Here is a 22,171-nt window from a genome sequence, read left to right as displayed (position 1 = left end):
TGGTAGTCACAGATTTGCTAGTAGTTTACTAAGGATTGATAAAGAACAGAGATGTCATGTGAGTGGCAAGAATCTGATATTCACTGTTGCAGAAGGCCTTCATTGACCTTCATTGAATTTCTTTATATAATTCTACTATTACTTTTCAAAATGTTCCTATAAATGAAGATGATTTCTGCATTTGTAACCTACCCAGACAGTTCCCCATATGTATATATATATATTGTTTATATGTATATATTTTTTATTGATCATTTAAAGTTATATAAAAGTACAAAAACTCAAAACAACATAAAATTACAATTAAAGAAAATAAAAAAATATTATAAATAATGCTAGCCTTACTAACTCACAATAACTTAAACGTGTCAAACAAATACAGAGCTTTTTTTGTTCACTCCCTTTAATAGTATTAAAAATTTCTGCTTTTAGTACCACAGAAGAGGTTTCTGACTGCTAAACGTACAACGATGGATATAAAACTTGGTAAGTATAATCAAAAGATTATTAACGTAAGCTCAATTTTCCAACTTCTCATTATAGAAAATAAATAAATAAATAAAAGAAATAAAAGAACATATTCATTCAGTAAAAGTAAAGTTGATAGCACTTTATCACGTATAGACAGTTAATTTTTTTCTTCGTCGGTTGTTACGCAAGGATGACGTTCATGATTGAACTCATTACAGCCAATGAGAATGTGTGCGTCGTCAAACTGTTTCCACATAACCAAAGAAACTTTACAAAATTCGTGAACGCGGCAGTAACTGATAGCCAAAGCGTAACGCTAGTTAGAGTTGTGTATGATGAAATGTAGGAAAATATGGTCTAGGTTATGTGGTTAATTAATCACTCTTTGAAGGTGAGTTCGCTAATCATCTTGTTTACAGTTTTACTGACAGAAAACGGTATCCTATCCTATCTAATCATGCAAGCAATAAATAGAAATGCGCTCAAGAATCCAGAAACACACGCATAGGTAGGCCTCATTTGATATTAATATTTTTGGTATCTTATTTTGTTTATTTACACGCGACGTGAGCCCTTTATAAGCCCCTTATGGATAAAAAACCATCCCAAAACAGACGTGTCTGTGTGTTTGTAGGGCAGACAGACAGACAGACAGATAGACAGATAGATAGATAGATAGATAGATAGATAGATAGATAGATAGATAGATAGAAAACTTTCACTTCTTCTAAGTAACCAACAGATGGCACTTTAACACCACTGTTAAATGTCAACAGCTAATACATTTAAATCTGTTAAATGCTATAGAATGGCATAATGCAGCCATGAACACCATCTATTCTTGTAAATTTACCTTCTTTTGATATTTCCATGTATTAATGTAATATGTTTTTAGGTGTGTGAACTACAAATTGATATTCCCAAGCAACTCTTTTTGTCCAAGTGTTCCAGATCTATCAAGGTAAGATATGTAAAATATAAAATAACTTTTATTTTTAAACTAAACAGAAGAACACACATCGTAATAACTATGTCAAACCATTTGTTCATATTTAATATATTTATCAATGTCTGCACATGGAACTCCAGGGTGCTTGCATAATGTACATTTTGACCTCTTTACCTGGTTTAATCTCTTCTAACTTGCTTTTCTGCATTAGTTAATGTGATTTTCTGTATGCTCAGTTTCCTAAACATTGACGTATCTTTAAGAAGGGAAACTAACTGAATCCAGTAATGGTTTAATCAACAGGTCATCTCTGATACTTGATGCCACCACTCTTTAATCTGCTTAAGACAGCTTTAATGATCTCATTAGAGACAGGTCAGTTGGTCATGCCCTTCTTCTTATATCCTGTTTATCCTTCTTAACTAACAGACACATCTGTGATTTTAAAAAGTCCCTTGGCAGTCCTGTGTAAAATATTCAATATAATCCTTTGAAAGAAATAAGAAGTCTTATGTTCACCAAGGTGACATCTAATTGTTAAATAATAATAATTCTGACTTCAACTGTATATATAACTCTGCTGACTTTCTGGGTGTCCCGTGCACATCTGGCTCTAAGGCCAGGCCAGCAAACACTTTAACTTTTTATCATGTTCTTCAAACCATTCCTGAACAGTGTGTACAGTATTACAGGGTGCATTATCATCACCAGGGATCACCATTATCATTGATGGGTGTACTGTATACCTGGCTCTGCAACATTGCTTACTGTAGATACAGTAGTTTACGTTTGCCAAATTTATGATCAGACCCAGAGTTTCCAAACAGAACATCACACTTCCTCTACTAATTTTGTGCATCCTGGTGCCATCAAATACATGTCAGTAAGCATGGAGCTCACTGAACAATGGTTGACAGATGTCATCATAGGTGCTCTGACCAGTCAGCCCAGTATATTGTCTGCCCCAGAATGCGGTGTGATGTGTAGTGACACATATCACTCATAATAATCATTAAAGTGTTGAGTTATTTGTGCCACTCTTGACCAGATGGGATATCATTCTTTGTCCTTGTGCATTATTAAGTCTGTTATAATGAGTTTTCTTGTAAATTTTTACAACCACTGAATAGAAACAAAGCACAATAGTAGTAATGGGTGCCATTAACCAGCATTTTTCAAAATAAAATAATTTGTGTTCAACAGAAGAAAGAAACATAAAGGTTTAAGACCACATGAGGTAGAGTAAATGATGAGGTGGTTTTCATTTTTGTGTGAACTTGTTTTAAGGTGGTTGCGTGTAATTCAGAAATATGGCTCTTTTTAGACCAGTTCTGAACTTTGTGCATCACAGGTAGATGGCAGAACTCAAGAGCCAAAATCAGGATACCAGACATGGAATTAGTGTGTACGGAAGCAGATTGATTAGCTTTAACTTTTGAACAAAATCTTTAAGGAAGAATTTGCCCGGGGTGTGAATAATTTAGGGTTTGAATGTGTATTATTGCAGGAGTGGTGTACATAATACAAATAGCATGATGTTGTGCTTTCAAAGATGCTCTTCTGCATACCTCCGTTGGAACGAGTGGTTATTTGAGTTACTGTTGCCTTTCTATCAGCTCGAACCAGTCTGGCCATTCTCCTCTTACATTTGGCATCAACAAGGCATTTGCGCTCTCAGAACTGCCGCTCACAGGATATTTTCTCTTCTTCGGACCATTCTTTGTGAACCCTAAAGATGGTTGTGCATAAAAATACCCATAGATCAGCAGTTTCTGAAATATTCAGACCAGCCTGTCTGGCACCAACAACCATGCCTTGTTTAAAGTCACTTAAATCACCTTTCTTCCCCATTCTGATGATTTGAACTGCAGCAGATTGTCTTGACCATATGTGTCTAAATGCATTGAGTTGCTGCATTGTGATTGGCTGATTAGAAATTTGCGTTAACGAGCAGTTGGACAGGTGTACCACTTTATTAGGTACATTGTCCAATTGCTCATTAACGAAAATGTGAGTGTATATCTAGTCATTCTCATTTAACGCTCTAACACATTTGATCCAAGGACATCATATGGAAATTGCAGCATTTGCTTTACATTTGCTTGTTTCCTTTGTATAATTCGCACTTCTTGTGTGTATTGCCTCTTCTTGTTGAATCACTGAATGCCTTCTTAATTGTACTGCAAGTCACTTTGAACAAAAGCATCTGCTAAACGACTAAATGTAAAATTACTATTATTGTGTTACTAATATTGTTCAGTGTCATAAAACCAATTGTAGTGTCAAACACTAGCAATAGTTACCCAACAGACACACTTTATCATGTATTAGCAGAAAAAATCAATAATTCATTCATCTGAGCTAACCAATCCGATGTACACACTAATTGATTAGCAGTTAATTTGAAAAATACGAGAGAATGAGACAGGGAAGACAGCTAGTCACACAGTTTTTCAAAAAAAGGTAACTGTTATCATAGTAGTTTGTAGCTAGTGTTGTCGTGAAGTTAGTTTTAATGTAACAAAATATAAAGTAACTCAGTTTCTGAGCCTCATGTTTATAATTTAATAGAATTTTTCTAATCTTTTGATTTACAATGTAATATATAAGCTTTTTTCCATGCAGTCACAGCATTTATTTGAAGGCACCCTAAAATCAAAATTTAGTCTTCTTATTTTCATAAATACAGTGCTCAGCATATATGCAAACTCCTCTCACAAAGCTATCTTTTAAATTCATATTTTTCATAATAAACTATACAATGTTATATTCGTGCATATACAATAGATTAGTCAGCACTTAAGCCAAATCTGGAGCTTATCTAACAAAACAACGTACGATGACGGTCCAAAAACTAGCACACTCAAATTTATATGTTATAGAAAAATATTAAATACAAATTTTTACAAAGAGGAGAAATCAAGAGAAGCAAAAATTTGTAAAATTAAGTTGAACATTTTTAGGTTGTAATTTTGCTTGAATTTAATTGTAATATCCTTCAATTTCTAAATATGTTTAGTGACAAAAATATAATTTTACTAATTAAATCTGTTTAATAAATCAGTTTTTTTAAATGCACTAAAATGTGTCTATAATCCTAGAGAAATGGATAAAAAAATGTATTTTCAAAATGGGGTTGTACTCCATTAATCTATCTGTGCACTTTGTTATTTTGTAAAAAAATAATTTGTCCTCATAAACTATGATTAAACACCATAACTCCCTCCCCCCTTGAAATTACTTTCTTCACTTCCAGGTCACATGAAATTCCTTTAAGGGGGAGCTATCAGTAAGTGTCTCGTTTCCGCATCAAATGCATCCATTTGCCAATCTTCTTTCATTTTGTCCATCATTCCACAATCCACACTGTTCCCAAAACATGAAATTATGCGCTGACATACATTCACTTCTAATTTTAGGACCATTTAATGTGAATCTAAGTCACGATAGTGAAAAAAGGATAATCTTCACTTTCGTTTCATCGTGACTTTAAAGTAAAAAAAAATTACTAAGCAACTATAAAACTGCTCACATAAATAATGGGAAATAAGTCGCTTTATCTATGACTGATCCAATCCCATGACAATTCGTAACTTTTCGATTTAGTGGCTAATTCGTATGACTTCGAACGATTTAATTAGTATAATTTAGTATGATTTGCTCATCCCCCAATGACGATTGGGTGTAGGGGCAGGGTTGGGTGCTAAGCCGTTTTTTTTTAAATCAAACATTTTCGTATGGCTGAACTTTGTATGACAAATGTGTGCGAATTAGCCACTAACCTTACGTTAAAATGTAAAATACTTACTTTTTCTTGTGAGATTAGGCTAGACTGATTATGAAATGTTGTCAACTGTATATACAGTAAATCAAGTGATCAAGAAACCAAAATACGTTTTTTTTTTAACTTTTGACTCAAATGTTTTTGAACTCTTGGTGGCGCTAAAGGGGTTTGCAAGCTTGATATGATAATAAGGGGTTTTGACCTACCCTAATCAGTCTGCCAAAACATTTTCACAGCTGCCACTGTTTACCAGCTATAGTTCACAAGGAATAAAAAAGAAAACCAACACATATGGCACTGGGACCCTAAAAATAACTGCATGTCTCAAGATTTGGATGCTTGTTACAGCCCAGTCAAACTATTGAGAAGGAGATTTTATTACATAAGATGACTGTGTTCCTCGAGGCGACGTTTAACCAGAAAATGATGTAATAATCGCACAGATTTATGCCATATCTATTTCTGTTCTTCTTAATGGTTGTAAGACAAGACAGCTCATATTAGTGTTATAGGCATTCAATGTTTGGAGACATTTCAAGCTGAAAACAAAAAAAGAATTAGGGTTTAGGCAGAAAGTTGTCCCAGTAGATAACCCTTTGATCATGTTTCCGCATAAGCATAGGGCCTAAGTGTGTTCCAGCGACCTGGAAATAACCTTTAACTCTAAAGCTTCACAAAGCCAGATCAAATATGAGACACTAAACAGCTCAGTGGAAAATCTGTGCAGGGTAGAGGGGACTAAACGCATTGAAAGGGAATCAGATTGTGCTGTGCTTGTACAGGTACCAGTAAGTGCCGCTAAGTGTCTCTTTCATCCGGCGAACAGTCAAAAATTGGACTCCTGCTGAAATTGGCATTTCATATGAGATATTCCATTAGGTTTCATCTGATGGACCTCACTTAGGCTGCACAGGAACTCGTAATGCGTTCATATCCAGAGCCTCTGATGCAAAGTGGGGTTTTTAAGGTCATCATCACTATTGTGGGCAGAAGAAATCATTACCTTCTGAAGTATAAGCACTGGAATAGTGTCCAAATAGATTTTGGAAGGTTTACAGTAAATGGTAGAGCATGATAGAAAAGAGAGCAAGAGAGCATTACCACGTAAATTTATATAACGACACGCATATACAAGCAGAAGGCGACTTTGAGGTGACATACAGTATATTCACAATTCACAAAAACAAGCCTGTGTGTGTGTGCTGCTTTATGTACATCGAGGAACAGATGGGATCAGTGATTTGAAAGTAGCAGAACAGAAATAGATGGATGAAAAAAAAATTGAACAAACTAGAAGGTTGACTGATCGGTCAAGGTTATTTTCCTGGGGGCTTGGAAACGCGTTACACAACTTGACACATAGAAACATATTAGTGTTCAGCTTACAGTAATTGAAGGACGGGAACGCAGTCACTCGTAGCGCAGCCAGTTTACATAGCACATGATAAATAAATAACATATAAAAGCAAAAACTCACAGCTGCACATGCAAGACATCAAAAATTAAAACATTTTAAATCGATGAACTAGGAATACCATTGCTTTCTGAGAAGACCAGCCATTGATATGCGGGTTGTGAAGGGCATGGAGATGTTTTTTTTCATGCTACTTATGTATTGAGGTAGAATCCTGTTGTTATTGTGACGTTTATTCAGCGGCCACTTTATTAGGTATATTTTACAATACTGGTTTGGAGCGCTTTTTGATTTCAGAACTGCCTCACTTTCTTGAAACATGTCAGGTTTAAGTGTGAAATGCTGTTAGCTTTCATATACTTAGTGACTGTCCAATGTAATATCACAGCAATTCATAACTTCTTGATTTTGTAAGTACTCTGTAAAAAATATCTGTAAATTACCAATTTTTTGTATTGTGATTCATGTTTTATTTTTTGTGCTTTTGAATCACATTATGAGATGTTGATCTTTCTTCTGACAACTTTTAACCTTAAAAAGTAAAATTGGACTTTTATGACCATTTGAATATAGTTTAAAGTGATATATTGTCTGGGTTGGTGTTGTATTTTATCCTGAAAAAAACTTATTTCTTATACTTATACATATTCCTTATACTTATTATAATATTTCAAACTACTTAGATGTCAATAAAAGGCACTTTGTCATATGGTAGAGTTGAATTTTCAACATCAAAATTAGACAGCAGAGATCAAAGTCCCATTATAAAATTCACAGCCATAAATAGATGAAAAACACAAAATACAGAAACTGTAATTAACAGATATCTTTTACAGTGTAATTCCTATAAATTTGTACAGTAGAAACCTCTTATCTCCCAATGACAGTTGAGTTTAGGGGTGGGGTTTGGGGGGCATGCCACCTTTTAATTATTGGACTTTTTTCTGCAAATGAAATCTTTTGAATTCGTACAAATGCATGAATGTGTGTAAAATAGTTACTTTTCCTCATACATCATCCTAAAGTTCACACCATCATAAATAGAATAATTTATGAATTCAGATGAATTGGAATGGGGCAACGCAGTGGCTAAGTAGGTAGTGCTGTCGCCTCACAGCAAGAAGGTCGCTGGGTTCGATCCTCGGCTCAGTTGGCGTTTTTGTGTGGAGTTTGCGGGTGCTCTGGTTTCCTCCACTGTCCAAAGACATGTAGCGCAGATGAATTGGGTAAGCTAAATTGTCCGTAGTGTATGAGTGTGTGTGTGAATAAGTTTGGATGTTTCCCAGAGATGGGTTGCGGCTGGAAGGGCATCCGCTGCGTAAAAACGTGCTGGATAAGTTGGCAGTTCATTCCGCTGTGGCGACCCCAGATTAATAAAAGGACTAAACCGAGAAAATATGAATGTATGAATGAATGAAATATTAAGTAATATCGTTAGTAAAGCCGACAAGAAAATTAATGAATGACATCAAGTATGATGTCTAATGTGAAACCGTGATGGACGATGAAATTATCATTGTAGGCGATGGTAAATCAATTATTCATGAATAAACACCATTTTAAGGTCAAAACTGTTAGCCCCTTGAAGCTATTTTTATTGTTACACAATAACTTGCCTAATTACTGTATCCTGCCTAGTTAACCTAATTAACCTAGTTAAGCCTTTAAACATCTAGTCAAATTTTATTTACTGTCATCATAGAAAAGATAAAATTAATCAGTTATTAGAAATGAGTTATTAAAACTATTATGTTTAGAAATGCGTTAAAAAATCTTCTCTCTATCTCTATCTTCTGTCTCTTTTGACAGTTTTTGAAAATATGTTGCATTGTGCTTTTATAAAGCTTTTAAAGCTATCCTGACGGTTTGTTCTCTGTACTGTATCTCCATATACAGTAAGTTTATGCATGATAGATTGATGTGGGCGGTTTTTGCATTAATCTTGTCACTTTAATATTTTAAATGAGCGTGAAAACTGTGAATCATGTTCACTGAATAATGCATGAAAGCAAGTTTGTCCCCTTCAGCTAGGTAAGGATGAATTCTTCCTCTGAGATACTTCAAAGGTGTTGCGTAGTCTAATTCACATGATCTTTTATCATGTGGCAAAGTCCTCCAAAAGAGCAGGGGACACTGTTTTCTCTGCAAAGGTACATGCCTTGTATTTTGATATCGTTTATAGCAAACATTATTTACGTTAATTTTATAGACTGTATAGTTCAGTTAAACAATATACTGTGCTCAGCATATATCCGAACACCTCTCACAAAGCTATCTTTTAAATTCATATTTTTAATAAGAAGCTATACAATATTATATGTGTGAATATACATTAGATTAGTCAGCACTGAAGCCTAATCTGGAGCTTATTTAACAAAATAACTTACGATAGCAGTCCAAAAACTAGTACACTCAAATTTATGTGATAGAAAAATATTAAATACAAATTTTAAAAAGAGGAAAAATTAAGAGAAGCAAAAAAATTGAAAAATGTAGTTGAAATTTTGTAGGTTGTATTGTTTTGCAAAATTTAGCTTGACTTTAATTAATTGTAATAATAACTAACATTTTTGGTGACTAAAATATTATTTTAATAACTATATCTGTTTCTTAAATTTGTTTTGTTTAAATGCACCAAAATACAGTGCCTATATTCACTGAAAAATGGATAAAAATATTTATTTTGAAAATGGGGTTGGAGCACAGTATTATCTGTCAATATTAGCATTATTTCAATAATAATAATAATAATAATAATAATAAATTGATTAAATATAATGAATGGATAAATACAAATAAGTCAAGGTCATGGTCGATAGGTCATGATAAATTTGATAAAACTTTTTGACATTACAATTTCATTTGTCTTTAAAAGGACAGACTTATGCATTTTGTGCATTATTACTATTGTAAAAAAATAGTCAAAATATTACTTGTCAAAGAAATCAACAAAATTATAAAGAAAGAAAAAAAAAAAACACAATCACAATCCTAGTCTTGCAAGACCTGTTTACAAAGACCTGTTTAAACTGCAGAGTATGCTAAAAAAAAAAAAAAAAAAAAAAAAAAAAAAAAAAAAAAATATATATATATATATATATATATATATATATATATATATATATATATATATATATATATATATATATATAAACATTACATACACAATAGTCCATAGTTTTTATTTTATTTTACCAAGGTAACAGATAAAAGGATGCCAGATTTTGTCAAATTGCTCTGGTTTCCCCTTTAAACAGAAGCGAATTCACTCCAAATACCAATAGTTACAGTGTTAACCGAAGTGAAGTTTTTCCCATAAGCCTGTAATAAAAGCCAGTATTTTAATGTTGGGAGCAACTTTTGAAAGATAATTTGGAAGTACCCAAATACCATGTAACATCATGCTTACAGTTCATCTCATACAGTTTAAATTTGACTATTATTTGACTATTACTATTATTTGACTACTATATTTAGAACACGGGAATTTTGTGTTCTTTGGTATCAAACACTTAGCTTTAAAATGGCGTTGGTGAAGTTGCAATGGTTTGTGCTGTTTAGACATCAGTAGCAGATGTGAAGGAATGCTGGAAGAAAGTAGTTCCTCATACAAAAGGGTTTTTGAGATTCTCTGTGTCAGACTTTTTTATTTATATACATGATTATGTCGTCGAACTGTTGTGTAAATGCAATATCACACTTGAAGAAGTGCAATGTGGCTGTATATTGTGACCGGTGGGACACTAAGGTGTGTGGCCTCATGCAAATGCACGCCTCCCATCAGTGACGATATACATGTACAACCATATTGCACTGCTACTTGTGTGATATTGCTCATATAAACATTACATACATACACATGATGCATTCGTCCATAGGGTTTTTTTTTAACAAGGTAGTAGTTAAAAGGATGCCAGATTTTGTCAGATTGTTCAGGTTAACCTTATTTACTCCAAATAGTTACACTGTTAACTGAAGTGAAGTTTTTTTTCCCATATAGTATCTTGTATCATCTGGGTTTCAAATAAAAAAGCAAGTAATAAAAGCCAGTATTTTAATTTTGGTAGAAACTTTTGAAAGATAATTTGGAAGTAACCAAATACCATGTAACATCATGCTTACAGTTCATCTCATACAGTGTAAATTTGTCCTTTCGTTTTAGAAATGGGGATTTTGGGTTCTTTGGCATCAAACACTTAGAAACTCCTTGGTTGAAGTATCTTTATTATTAGACAGAGTCTGTTTTCCAGTATTTTTTTTTCTTTCCACTGGGCACTGAAGCTTGAATCCTTTGAAGAGTCTCTAACACCAGGACTCCAATTCATATTCATTAGAGTCAGCCGCTGAGGTGAATAATATCTTCATGGTATGATTGAATAGCCATGTTTGGGCAGCCAAATGACTCATTAATGATGACCGCACCGCACAGTGGTTAGCTCAAGTGTGAGAATAAATGATAGACAGAATAAAAGAAGGGTGAGTAAGAAGGGGGAAAGGAAATGAAGAACACGACAAGAACCACAAAATGGCTTAATAACAAAATAAGAAGAATAAACGATTCCAGGGTGTGTGCGAAGGAAAAAAGGCTTATAGTGGGCACATGAGAGGATATAAGGATAGGAGGAGAATGTACAATGAGGGAACGAACGAAGGGAGATAAGTGGTATAAAGAAGGCAGGGAAGCAAGAGATATGGTTGAGAGGTTTAAGTGTGTGGATGTGAGAAGGAGAGTGATATTGGAAAGACAAGAGTGGTAATTGACAGATCTAGAGGATGGAATGGAATGTGTTTCATAAAGGGATGTGATAGATGGAAGTGAAGAATCAGAATGTGATAGAATCTGGCAGAAAGAAAGGAATGAGAGAGAGAGAGGTCGGTAAATAGATTGAGCAGGAATGGTTGGCCTTGGTAGTGACAAACTATCTGTCATGCTCAGAAGTACCTACAGCACACAGAAGGTGACAATCTGTCATGTATCTTGTGTGATCAGTGGAGGGCAGTTTTATTCACATTCTCTTCATTTTATATATTTCTGTGATTTCTAAGCTATTTTCCTCAAAGGGAAGAAAATATGTCTCTGCAAGGTCAAAATTGACTGATATTGCAATGTTATGAGCACGCACACACACACACAAAAAAACTGCTTGCTGTTTGCTCAAATTACTTATTGTAAATGAGCTGAAACAACAATTCTTGGGTTTTTTGACAACTTTATTGTTTTATGTTTATCTACTTAAATTTGTAAAAACTAATATGTTAACTTAACTCCTTCATTAATTCCATTTTACACACATACAAACAAACACATTCAGAGAATGAAGAGTTTCTTATTATCTTAACCCAGGGTTTTTTTTAGCTACTGTGATTTTTTTTTTCTTCTAATGAATTTTTCAATGAAGTCATTGAGTACAGTATGTTTACATGGACACCAATAACCCAATTTTAAAGCGATTAAGACAATACTTTGATTAAGAGTCTACCTTGTAAACAGATTTTCAAACAGAAATCGAATTACAGTTAGACATGGAGTATGCAGATTTTAGTGACGTTATTGAAGTGTAGTACAGACATGTAAACACCTTAATCACCTACTACTTTCGTGTAGGATTTTCACTGGGATTTTTGACAGGATATTCCTTACACACATGGTTGTCTGACACTATTCTCTGTACCTACCAAGTCAATGATGCACCACAGACATCTGCATTACGAAATACGTATTCTTCCCATATGGCGTGCGGTATCAAATTCCATTAAAACAACACTCTTATATCTCGTTTGTCACGGGGGCATGCATGAAATGTTCCTAAATGATAGTGAAAGTGCCAAACTGCAGTTAAAGTTGACAAATTAAAAATGAAAATTACATAAAATTACATGAAACTCTGGAGGAAAGGGTAGCATGCTGACGCAATGACGTTAATCGAATTCTGTGCTATAATATGTAAAACGGGATCATGGAATGAACATTCAAAAAGCAACTCATGTAAACACCTTAATCATATTATTGCCTTATTCAGAAAAAGCAAATAATTTGATCACTGATGTCCATGCAAACACAATCATTGATTCAATCATTCATTCATAAAGACTTGCTTTGTTTTTAAAACCGGCAGCTAGCTCTTTGCCATGACCATTGAAGCTAAGCAGGGGCTGCGCCTGGTCAGTACCTGGATGGGAGACCACATGGGAAGGCTAGGTTGCTACCGGAAGTGGTGTTAGTGAGACAACCAGGGGGGCGCTCAACCTGCAGTCTGTGTGGGTCTGCTCAATGAGTGTTGTCTTTTGGATGAGACGTTTAACCGAGGACCCAACTCTCTGTGGTTGTGAAAAATCCCAGGGTGTCCTTCGAAAAAGAGCAGGGTTTAACTTCGGCATCCTGGCCAGATTTGCCCACTGGCCACATGGCCTCCTAAATATCCCCATATCATTGGTCTCCTCTCCATCAACAAGTTGACGGTCTGATGCAATATGATGTATGCTGCAATCAGGTGGATGCTGCACATTGGTGGTGGATGAGGAGATCCCCCCAATGTGTAAAGTGCGTTGAAGCACTATATAAATGTAAGGAATAATGATAATAATTATTAATTAAATGAATCAGCAGTTTGACAAGTCTGTTGACTCGACTGTCTCAGTGACTTATTGTTTTGTTTCACGTGCAAAAGTATCAATGCATTTTTACCATTATACTTTTTCTGTATTAAATAAATGTAATAATTAAAACAAATCTCATAACTGTCCAGTCACCCAGTTGAGTACTCACCAGACAGGGTAGAGGCCACTAAGCTGGACAACATATTCCATTATGCACTGTACTCACACATCAGTTCCAGATCATCCCTTGATTACACACTCACACCTGAAGCTTGTCATGACTGATACCTTGGACTATATATACATCACACACGCACACGTACACATCTGTTAATAAGTCTTGTTTCCAGTGCGTACATTTCTAAGCGGTTTCCTTCTCTTGCCTTACCGTGTTTTTGACTCTTTGTTCATGATTTTGTGTTGTTTTGCTTTCTGCCTCGACCTTTTTAACTCTTACTACACTTTGGTAAAGAGAACTTCATGAAACACTGAAACAGTCGAAGCAAATGTGTCAAAGCTTCGAAACATTTTGAAACTCATCTCTACAGTGACAACTAGTGGTGATTTTTATCTATTGCTCTGGAACAGCTGCAGCAAGGAAACAGTTACACAAATTGAGTAATTATACCCCAAGTTGTATAATTGAGGTATAAATTGATTTAGTGAAGTGGTAAGTCTGCCTGATTAGCATGCAGAGATAATGAGTTCGAATCCAGGGTGATGCAGCTATAGAGATTTGTCTGACATCTGAATTAACACTTTGTGATAATAATAATAATAATAATAATAAAACATTAGTCATGTTTTGGTCATTAAAAAATATCATAAGTCATCAAAGTCATAATTTCAGAGTATTTGTACAAGTCGGGACTCGAACTCAGGACATTTGCAGCACAGTTACTCCACTAGGCTACACTAGATGGTGTTTCTTTCTGATCCTTTCAGTAAAATGCAGATTCGCTAGATCTCAAAATGCTGTTTCGGATCATGCTTCTATGCAGTGTTTCAAAACACTTGTGCTTCGAGATCTCAAAAAACGTGAAACGTCAGTTTCACGTCAGTTTCACGTCAGCCATCCTTACTTTTTGGATTATCTGTATGATGTCGTCTGCACCTGCTTGACCAATGTTAAACTGCATTCGGACCCGACTCCTGTTGTGAATCCATTGTTACAATAGCAATATTTTTATAATAATATTTTAGTGTAAATTTATTTTATATTTAACCTTCATTAAAATTTCATTTTATTTTTTATTTTTGGTGATACCTCATTTGATTTGATTGCAACAGTCTTACAATTTCTTCAAATCTTTACAGTTTGTTTTATATGTATTTTTTATTTGAAAGATTAAGGTCACAAAATGAATGTCCTTTGCAAAGGTAGAATTTGAAAGAATTAGATTGAATTGGAAAATTGAAAGTCAGTTTAAAAGGCTAAATATTACACATATGCTTCAGGTAATTTATACTTGAACTGAAAAATGTTACGTAAGCATAAAGTATAGTTACATTTTTCATACTTACACTTTAGTAACTTTGTTACTTAAATGAATGAGCAATGTAGCATGCCAAGACTTAACATAGAACGTTGATGTATTTCCATATTAAAAATATTTAGACGACTTCTGGTTATGTCGCCTTCAGTATAGATGTGAGTGCGACCAGCTCCCTTTAACTGTTCATTCTTTACAAACTGCATTGTTTTATAACCTTTTGGGAACCAACTACTTAAACAGGTGCAAAAAAGACCTTCCTTCATGCTAGCTGAAATTAGCGCCCTACACAAGAAGCTCAGAGCCTCTCTTGTTATTATTTATTTTGAGAGCCTGGACATTACCCTACAAAACATTATTGCAGTTTTTTTTTTAAATAACTGCAGTTTTTTTATGGTATACTGCAGTTTTAGTTGACTTCTTAAAAGTGCTGTTTTTTGGACACGAAACACTGAATTATTTAAGTATATTGGAGTATTACTACAACACAACTGGAGTACTACAATACAACCAACTGCAGTACATGTACTGCAATACAACTGAAGTACCACTACAGCTACTGCAGTTATAAAGTGATACTACTACTATAATGCAGAACAACTACTGCAGTGGTACTAAAGTATTACAACTGCTATAATGTACATATTAGTCCATTACATGTCCCTGTAACTATTACCAAGTACTAAAGTACTTCTACAATAAAACTGCAGTACAATTACTGCTTTTTCTGCTTGGTGGACAATGTTTTTCAAATGAGAATTCAGTACTTCAGTTGTATTGCTGAAGTACTATCACAATGTATTTTATAGCACTTTTCAGAAATAAAAGTAACTACAGAAATACATCTACAATACTGCAATACATAATACAAGTAAAGTGCATTTTTAATACTTATTTACCTAAGTGCAGTAAATTCTATAACTTATCACTATATTGCCCCTCTCAGTTTATTTATTGTTACTTCAGTTGTACTGCAAATGTTACTGTTGTTGAACTTTATTGTATGTGGTTGAACTGTGTTTGTACCTCATTATACCTCAATTTTGCAGTTGCATTGAATTTTGCCACAGTTATCCTTGTATATAGGCTTCTGCTGTTGTACGCTTTAGTTCACTGCAGTTATTTTTTATTATTTGTTTTGGCAAATACACTCTTAAAATTCTGATTAGAAAATTACTTGAAACCAAAAAAAAAAAAAAAAAAAACATCTCTAAAAAGTATTCTTGGATGATGTTGAAGAAAAAACTCCTTGGAACACAAGTGTAGTACAGTTCTTACCAGACCATTGGCATACTAAACTACAGCAGCACAAGTGCAGTAAAGACAGAGGTTACTTGTTCTTACTCGGTTTACTGCAACTCATACTGCTGTTAAACTGTATTGTACTATATTTGAACTGTGTTTATATTGCAATTTTGCAATTGTACTTAATTTTACTGCAGTTATACTTCTATATACTGCTGTTTTACTGCAGTTTTACTTCAGTTTACTACATTTATTTTTTGTGATGGTAAGTGGGACAATTGTCACACCCTCGGCTTGTTCCTGCAGCTCCAATCATCGTTCTCCCTCACCAGCCACCTCTCACCACACCTGTGCACAATCACCTGAATACTAATTACCTGCACCTGCACCTGCACCTGCAATCACTGCACACTATATAAACTCACCTCCTTCATTTACTCACCGCCTGGAATCGGAGCCAGATGGTTCGCCTCATCTTCTTTCCCTCTTCTTCTCGTCTACTTCAGTGGATGTACGTATCTCTTTGCCTGTGGATGCAGATGTAACTGAATAAGGAAAATGACTAAAGCTTATGTGGTGTTTGACTGAAGATCTGATGTTTACCTGATGAACTGTGTGAGATCGCTCACCCTCTAATGTTTACCCTGTGAACTGTTTGTGAGATCGCCCACTCTCTGCAACACCACTCACCTGCTTCATCTCTCTCTGAATCAGCAGCATTGTTTTGAAAAAATACCCTTAAAAGATAACCATCCTTGTGTGACCATGACAACAATATTAACTCCAAGGTCTCACAACCAGCGCATCAGTTGTCTTGAATCGGGACTCACAGAGGTGACCCAACATCTTGAACACGCTGTGTGCTCCATACTCACTAAAAAAAAAAAAAAAAGAGTGGCTGCGGGCTAAAAAGTATTCATGACACTCTTACTGCTTGACATTTTTGTTTCATGTTGGATTTGTGAATTCGTAATTTGTGCATGCTTTTACATGCTTTCCTTTGAGCCATTATAGGGATGGTAAACAAATGGATTTCCCTCCAATTTGCTAAATATAATTCCTGCATGTCAAAGTTACACACACATGGCTGACAGCTGATAAGGGCTGGAGGAGGGGGAGGTGATGGGGAATCACTCTTAGCCGAGGTGCATCCCACGCTAATAGAACATTCTGTTTACCAAATGATGTTAATTACCCTTGTCCTGATGTGCGATGCGCTTCCCTCTCAGTTCTATTAATTAAGTTAATCAGCAGGCTGAGACTTCACACCTCCAGCTACACCATTTTTTGAACACGAAGCAGAATATAGCACTACAAAATGTTATTTCCATGTCATCTTAACACATATTATCCTTTCCTCGTGCCTGCTCATAGGGTGATTATTCATTATTAATCACAGTGGCATGTCAGGTTTTATTAGACTAGCACTTAAAAAAAAAAACAGTAGGCTTTGAAGGCTTTTAAAACATTTAGCTGGCTGAATGAGGCTGGAGGTTTTTTTAGTCTTAAGTATGCTTTTAAATGATGGTATGTCGTGAAATGTGTATGACGAAAAAGAAATCATGATTTGAAGTGTGGATATTTGAAGTCATCCCACTTGTTTACGCTGTTGAATATTTCAGGATATTTTGAATGGTAAATGTGCAGTTAAGAAGCTAGTTTATTTTCGCCTGACTCCTAGAAAATGACTTTTCTTGGTGATTTGTTGATTGATCGGCTGTTGGAAAGGAAGCACTGAAACATGATCAAGTGGATTAATTTTAAAATGTAGGCATTAACCTAATATAAAAGCAGCATAGTAGCAAATTCAGATGGCGGTGATGTTTTTCATTTACATATAAAAGAAAAAAAAGAAAGTGATATAAGTCCTAGTTGACTCGTGCCTCCTTAGAGTTTAGTACAGTGGAGTACAATTTGGTATGGGTCACCCTGATTAGGTTTGGATTTCCACTTACACTACTATAACTATACCAAATGTATTTGTTAATTTGATGATCCTCAACTTCATTTAATCAAAATGTACTATACTATAATTTATTCATTCATTCATTTTCTTTTCGACTTAGTCCTTTTATTAATCTGGGGTCACAACAGCGGAATGAACCACCAACTTATCCACCATATGTTTAACGCAGCGGATGCTCTTCCAGCTGCAACCCTTCACTAGGAAACACCTTGTGGGGGAAACCCGAGCACCCAGAGAAAACCCAGGTGAACACAGGAAGAACATACACACTCCACACAGAAACGCCAACTGACCCAGCCTAGGCTCGAACCAGTGACCTTCTTATTCAGTGAGACAAACATGCACCCACTGTGCCACCGTGCAGCCCCACTATACTATAATATTATATAATATTATTATATTCAGTTTGAAACATTCAGTTTGTCACTCTAAAAAAGGCCAGCTCCCACCCAATCAATTTGGCTCAACATGAAGGAATTAGGTTAACTTATTAGTTTTTAACTATTTAAGTAGATTAAAATAAAACAATTGAGTTGCCCCTAAAAAAACTTAAGAACTTTGTTGTTTCACCTAATTTTAAATAAGTACTTTGAACAAAACACAAACATTTGTACTATATTGATGCCTTTAGATAAAATTTACTCATGTATCATTTAGTTTCATGCAGAAAGGTTAATGTTTACAATCTTTTTACGAATATTTATCAAATTTTTTATGAAGATTTAGTGCATGAGGGATAAATGACAAGTTAAAGGTGCAGTAGGTGATCTGCCAAAATGCTAAGGTTTAGATAATATCTTTGAAAACACAATCCCTCCCTTCCCATCCAAAGCCACGCTTGCTGAAATCACGAACGCGCACCTTAATAACCCACTAGATCAGGGGTGTCCAAACTTGGTCCTGGAGGGCTGATGTCCTGCAGATTTTAGCTTCAACTTGCCTGCAAAGATGTTTCTAGAAAGCCTATTAAAAGCTTGATTAGCTAGCCCAGGTGTGTCTGATTGGGGTTGGAACTAAACTTTGCAGGACACCAACCCTCCAGGACCGAGTTTGGACATGCCTGCACAAGATTATGTCATTCGCCAGTTAGAAAACTTCATAGTACTTTATAATACTACAATTCAGAATAAAAAAACTGTATTATATCTAGCAGCACGTTTTCAGTGTCTAGCAACTAAAATTTGTCATAATATGCAATGTTTCATGCATGCACGACTAAAGTGACTATTGTATGCTTAGTGGCTGGCCGGCTGGGTGCAGGAATTACACTTATTACCAAGCCAGGCTATTTTAGACTGAATATTCAAAGTAGCATGGTAAACAATATAGGGAGTGCGTCACACGTCGTCATTGTTCAAAAATTAACTAATTTGAAAATAAAAACCAACTTCAGCGCAGTAAAGCAGAATAGGCGGAATAGCTCTACTTACTTAAATTTTATTGTTAAACTAAATAAAAATCTAACATTAACTAACATTTTTAGTAATATGCCTTACCCAGACTATAAAAATACTTATCAATACATTTAGAACATTTACTTTAATCATTACTATTAAAATGTGAAGACACTTTTAGCCAGCATAACAAAAAATGTTTCTGAAGACATTCACCTATTGCACCTTTAAACTTTAAACCACTTTCATAAATGTTTAATCAATGTTTATGAATTTTACAGTGACTTTCACTGTAAATGTACAAAATTTATGGAATGGCATCTACAATTAATTACAAGTAATTACAATTTAATTACTTTATAAACACTGTCAGTATTAGTATTAAAAACAAGTCCAACAAAGTGATGCTTATAAATAATGAGTGTATCTGGCAACACGGAGGGAGAGGCTGCTGCTGCATGATTCACTTAAACAAATCAGATAATTTCTTTTCATTAATAATGGGTATATTATATTTTTATGTTCCTACAGTGATGCACGCCATTCTGATTTATATTTAATACACTGAGTCACTAATGCTAGGGTGGCAGATGTTGTGGCAATGCTTTTTCTCAGGGTTTTCCTCAAGCTACCTGTCACCCAGATCTGCCCCTGCTTACTCTGTAGGTGTGGAGTATGCCAAAAATTTGTGATCAATGTCAATGAAGAAGGCTGCATGCTTTCTGTAAGCTGTATGTCTCAAATTGCATCTTTTGTGCTCTCAAGGTCATTATTTCTAACATTGACGCACATAAATAGTGAGAGGAAGTGCTGGCCCTCGTGCTTCCCACATGTTTTAGACACAACATGGGACTCATAAACAACAATAGAGGACACACAGAAGATGCTGTTCGTGCTTTCTGGCAAGTGGCTGTTTGTTCCATGAAGACGGCAGGCATTGTTTGAGTTTAGGGCATCTATGGTTCTTTGCTGCGGGCTGTCATTGTATGATTATGGTGTCGTGTTTTAGCTGTGTATTTATTTATTTATTTTATTTTTCTGGATGTATGTGTAAGTGACAGTTTTCTGTAAAACCAATAGCTTTCAGCAGCAAGTCCAGCTCCACAGCAGCAAGTCCAGCTCCACTCTTTTGGTACTGTAATTGATGTGCTAGCTATACCAATATGAAATAATCCCAAGATTTTCCTATTTTTTTTTAAAAACTGAGCCTAATCATCCAAAGCAAAAAAATGAGCTTTTATGATGCATAATTTGTGACATAACTTATTAAACATTTAAAACAATACGGTGTGCTTGCTTAAATGCTCCAGTGGGTATATAGTGGGGCAAAAAAGTATTTAGTGAGCCACCAATTGTGCAAGTTCTTCCACGTAAGAGGCCTGTAATTTTCATTATTATACCTCAACTATGAGAGACAAAATGAGGAAAACACCCCAGAAATATGACTTTGTAGGAATTTTATGGAACTAATTCACAAATTATGGTGGAAAATAAGCATTTGGTCAATAACAAAATTTCATCTGAGTGGTTTGTTATAAGGCAAAGCTCTCGATTTACCGGTCAATCTACGTTCCTACTCTGACCTATGGTCATGAGCTTTGGATTATGACCAAAAGGACAAGATCTCGGATACAAGTGGCCGAAATGAGTTTCCTTCGAAGGGTGGCAGGGCGCACTCTCATGAATAGGGTGAGGAGCTCTGACACCCGGACGGAGCTCGGAGTAGAGCCGCTGCTCCTCCACATCGAGAGAAGCCAGCTGAGGTGGCTCGGGCATCTGTTTCGGATGCCTCCTGGACGCCTACCTAGGGAGGTGTTCCAGGCATGTCCCACCGGGAGGCGTCCTCGGGGAAGACCCAGGACACGCTGGAGGGACTATGTCTCTCGGCTGGCCTGGAAACGCCTCGGGATCTCCCCGGAGGAGCTGGAGGAAGTGTCTTGAGATAGGGAAGTCTGGGGTTCTCTCCTAAGACTGCTGCCCCCATGACCCGGCCCCGGAAAAGCGGCAGAAGATGAATGAATGAATGAATGAATGAATGAATAAATGAATGAATGAATGGTTTGTTATATAGTCTTTTTAAAATTAAAAAAAAAATGTATTTATGACTTTTATGGCAAATTACAGTAAAAAAAGAAGACAAAATAAAATTATATTTTAAAAAGTAACCAACAAATAAAAATGTTTATAATAATGTGGCTTAATAAAAACTACGATTGTACAATCTGAAGCACACAATACACTCTACTTTGCACTTAGGAAAGAAAAAAATATATTTGCTGGAACAAGGCCTTTGTCTGTAGTTGACAATAAAATATGTTCTTGTATATATTTCCTAAATGGGTCCCAAATTTTTTTAAACTGGTTAGATGAACCTCTAGACAGTCAATTTTTTTTCATTACATCACAATTTACAAATTACATTGGAGTTGGAGGTTTCTGATCCTTCCACCTAAGCAATATTAGTCGTTTGGCCAGGAGCACAATAAAAGCTATGCAATCAGACTGTATTTTTGTAAGATCATATGTCATAGGCAAAATTCCAAAAATGGCAGTCAGTGGGCAAGGGGAGATATTTATACCTAAAAAAACTGATATAGTTTAAAAAATATTGTCCCAAAAGTAATTAAGCTTTTTTATCCAAGACCAAAAACAAATGTGCATGAGTGGCTGGGGTGGAATTACAGCGATTACAGGCCGGATCTTTTTGCTGAATGTGCTTTGAGAGCTTTAGGTCTGTCCAGTGTACACGATGCACAATTTTGCACTGCAAAAGTCCATTTGTTATATACTCTTTGTTGGCAATAACAGAGGTCAAACATTTTCTGTAAGTGATCACAAGGTTCTCACACACTGTTGCT

General features: G+C 35.3%; 2 protein-coding genes across 6 annotated transcripts in view; both read left to right on the top strand.

Moving 5' to 3' along the window:
- Positions 1-22,171, top strand: part of lepr (leptin receptor) — an 847,758-nt gene that overhangs the window by 91,472 nt on the left and 734,115 nt on the right. The window lies entirely within an intron of this gene.
- Positions 752-22,171, top strand: part of pde4ba (phosphodiesterase 4B, cAMP-specific a) — a 338,467-nt gene continuing 317,047 nt past the window's right edge. For 2 of the 5 annotated variants that reach the window (XM_087257477.1, XM_087257478.1), the window contains exons 1-3: positions 752-862; positions 1,367-1,432; positions 1,724-1,795. Coding sequence is in view for 1 of the 5 variants with exons in the window: in XM_087257474.1 (XP_087113600.1) it covers positions 836-862; positions 1,367-1,432 (93 nt within the window). In the remaining 4 variants the exon portion in view is untranslated. Of the gene's footprint in view, positions 863-1,366; positions 1,433-1,723; positions 1,796-2,972; positions 3,083-22,171 lie in introns of all 5 variants that reach the window. The other 3 variants (XM_087257474.1, XM_087257475.1, XM_087257479.1) reach the window with 2 other exon arrangements.

This window comes from Danio rerio, chromosome 6 (assembly GCF_052040795.2).
Source record: "Danio rerio strain M-AB ecotype USA chromosome 6, GRCz13ab, whole genome shotgun sequence".
Lineage (NCBI taxonomy): Eukaryota > Metazoa > Chordata > Actinopteri > Cypriniformes > Danionidae > Danio > Danio rerio.
Note: the sequence above shows the minus strand (reverse complement) of the source record. Positions and strands in the feature narration are given on the sequence as shown.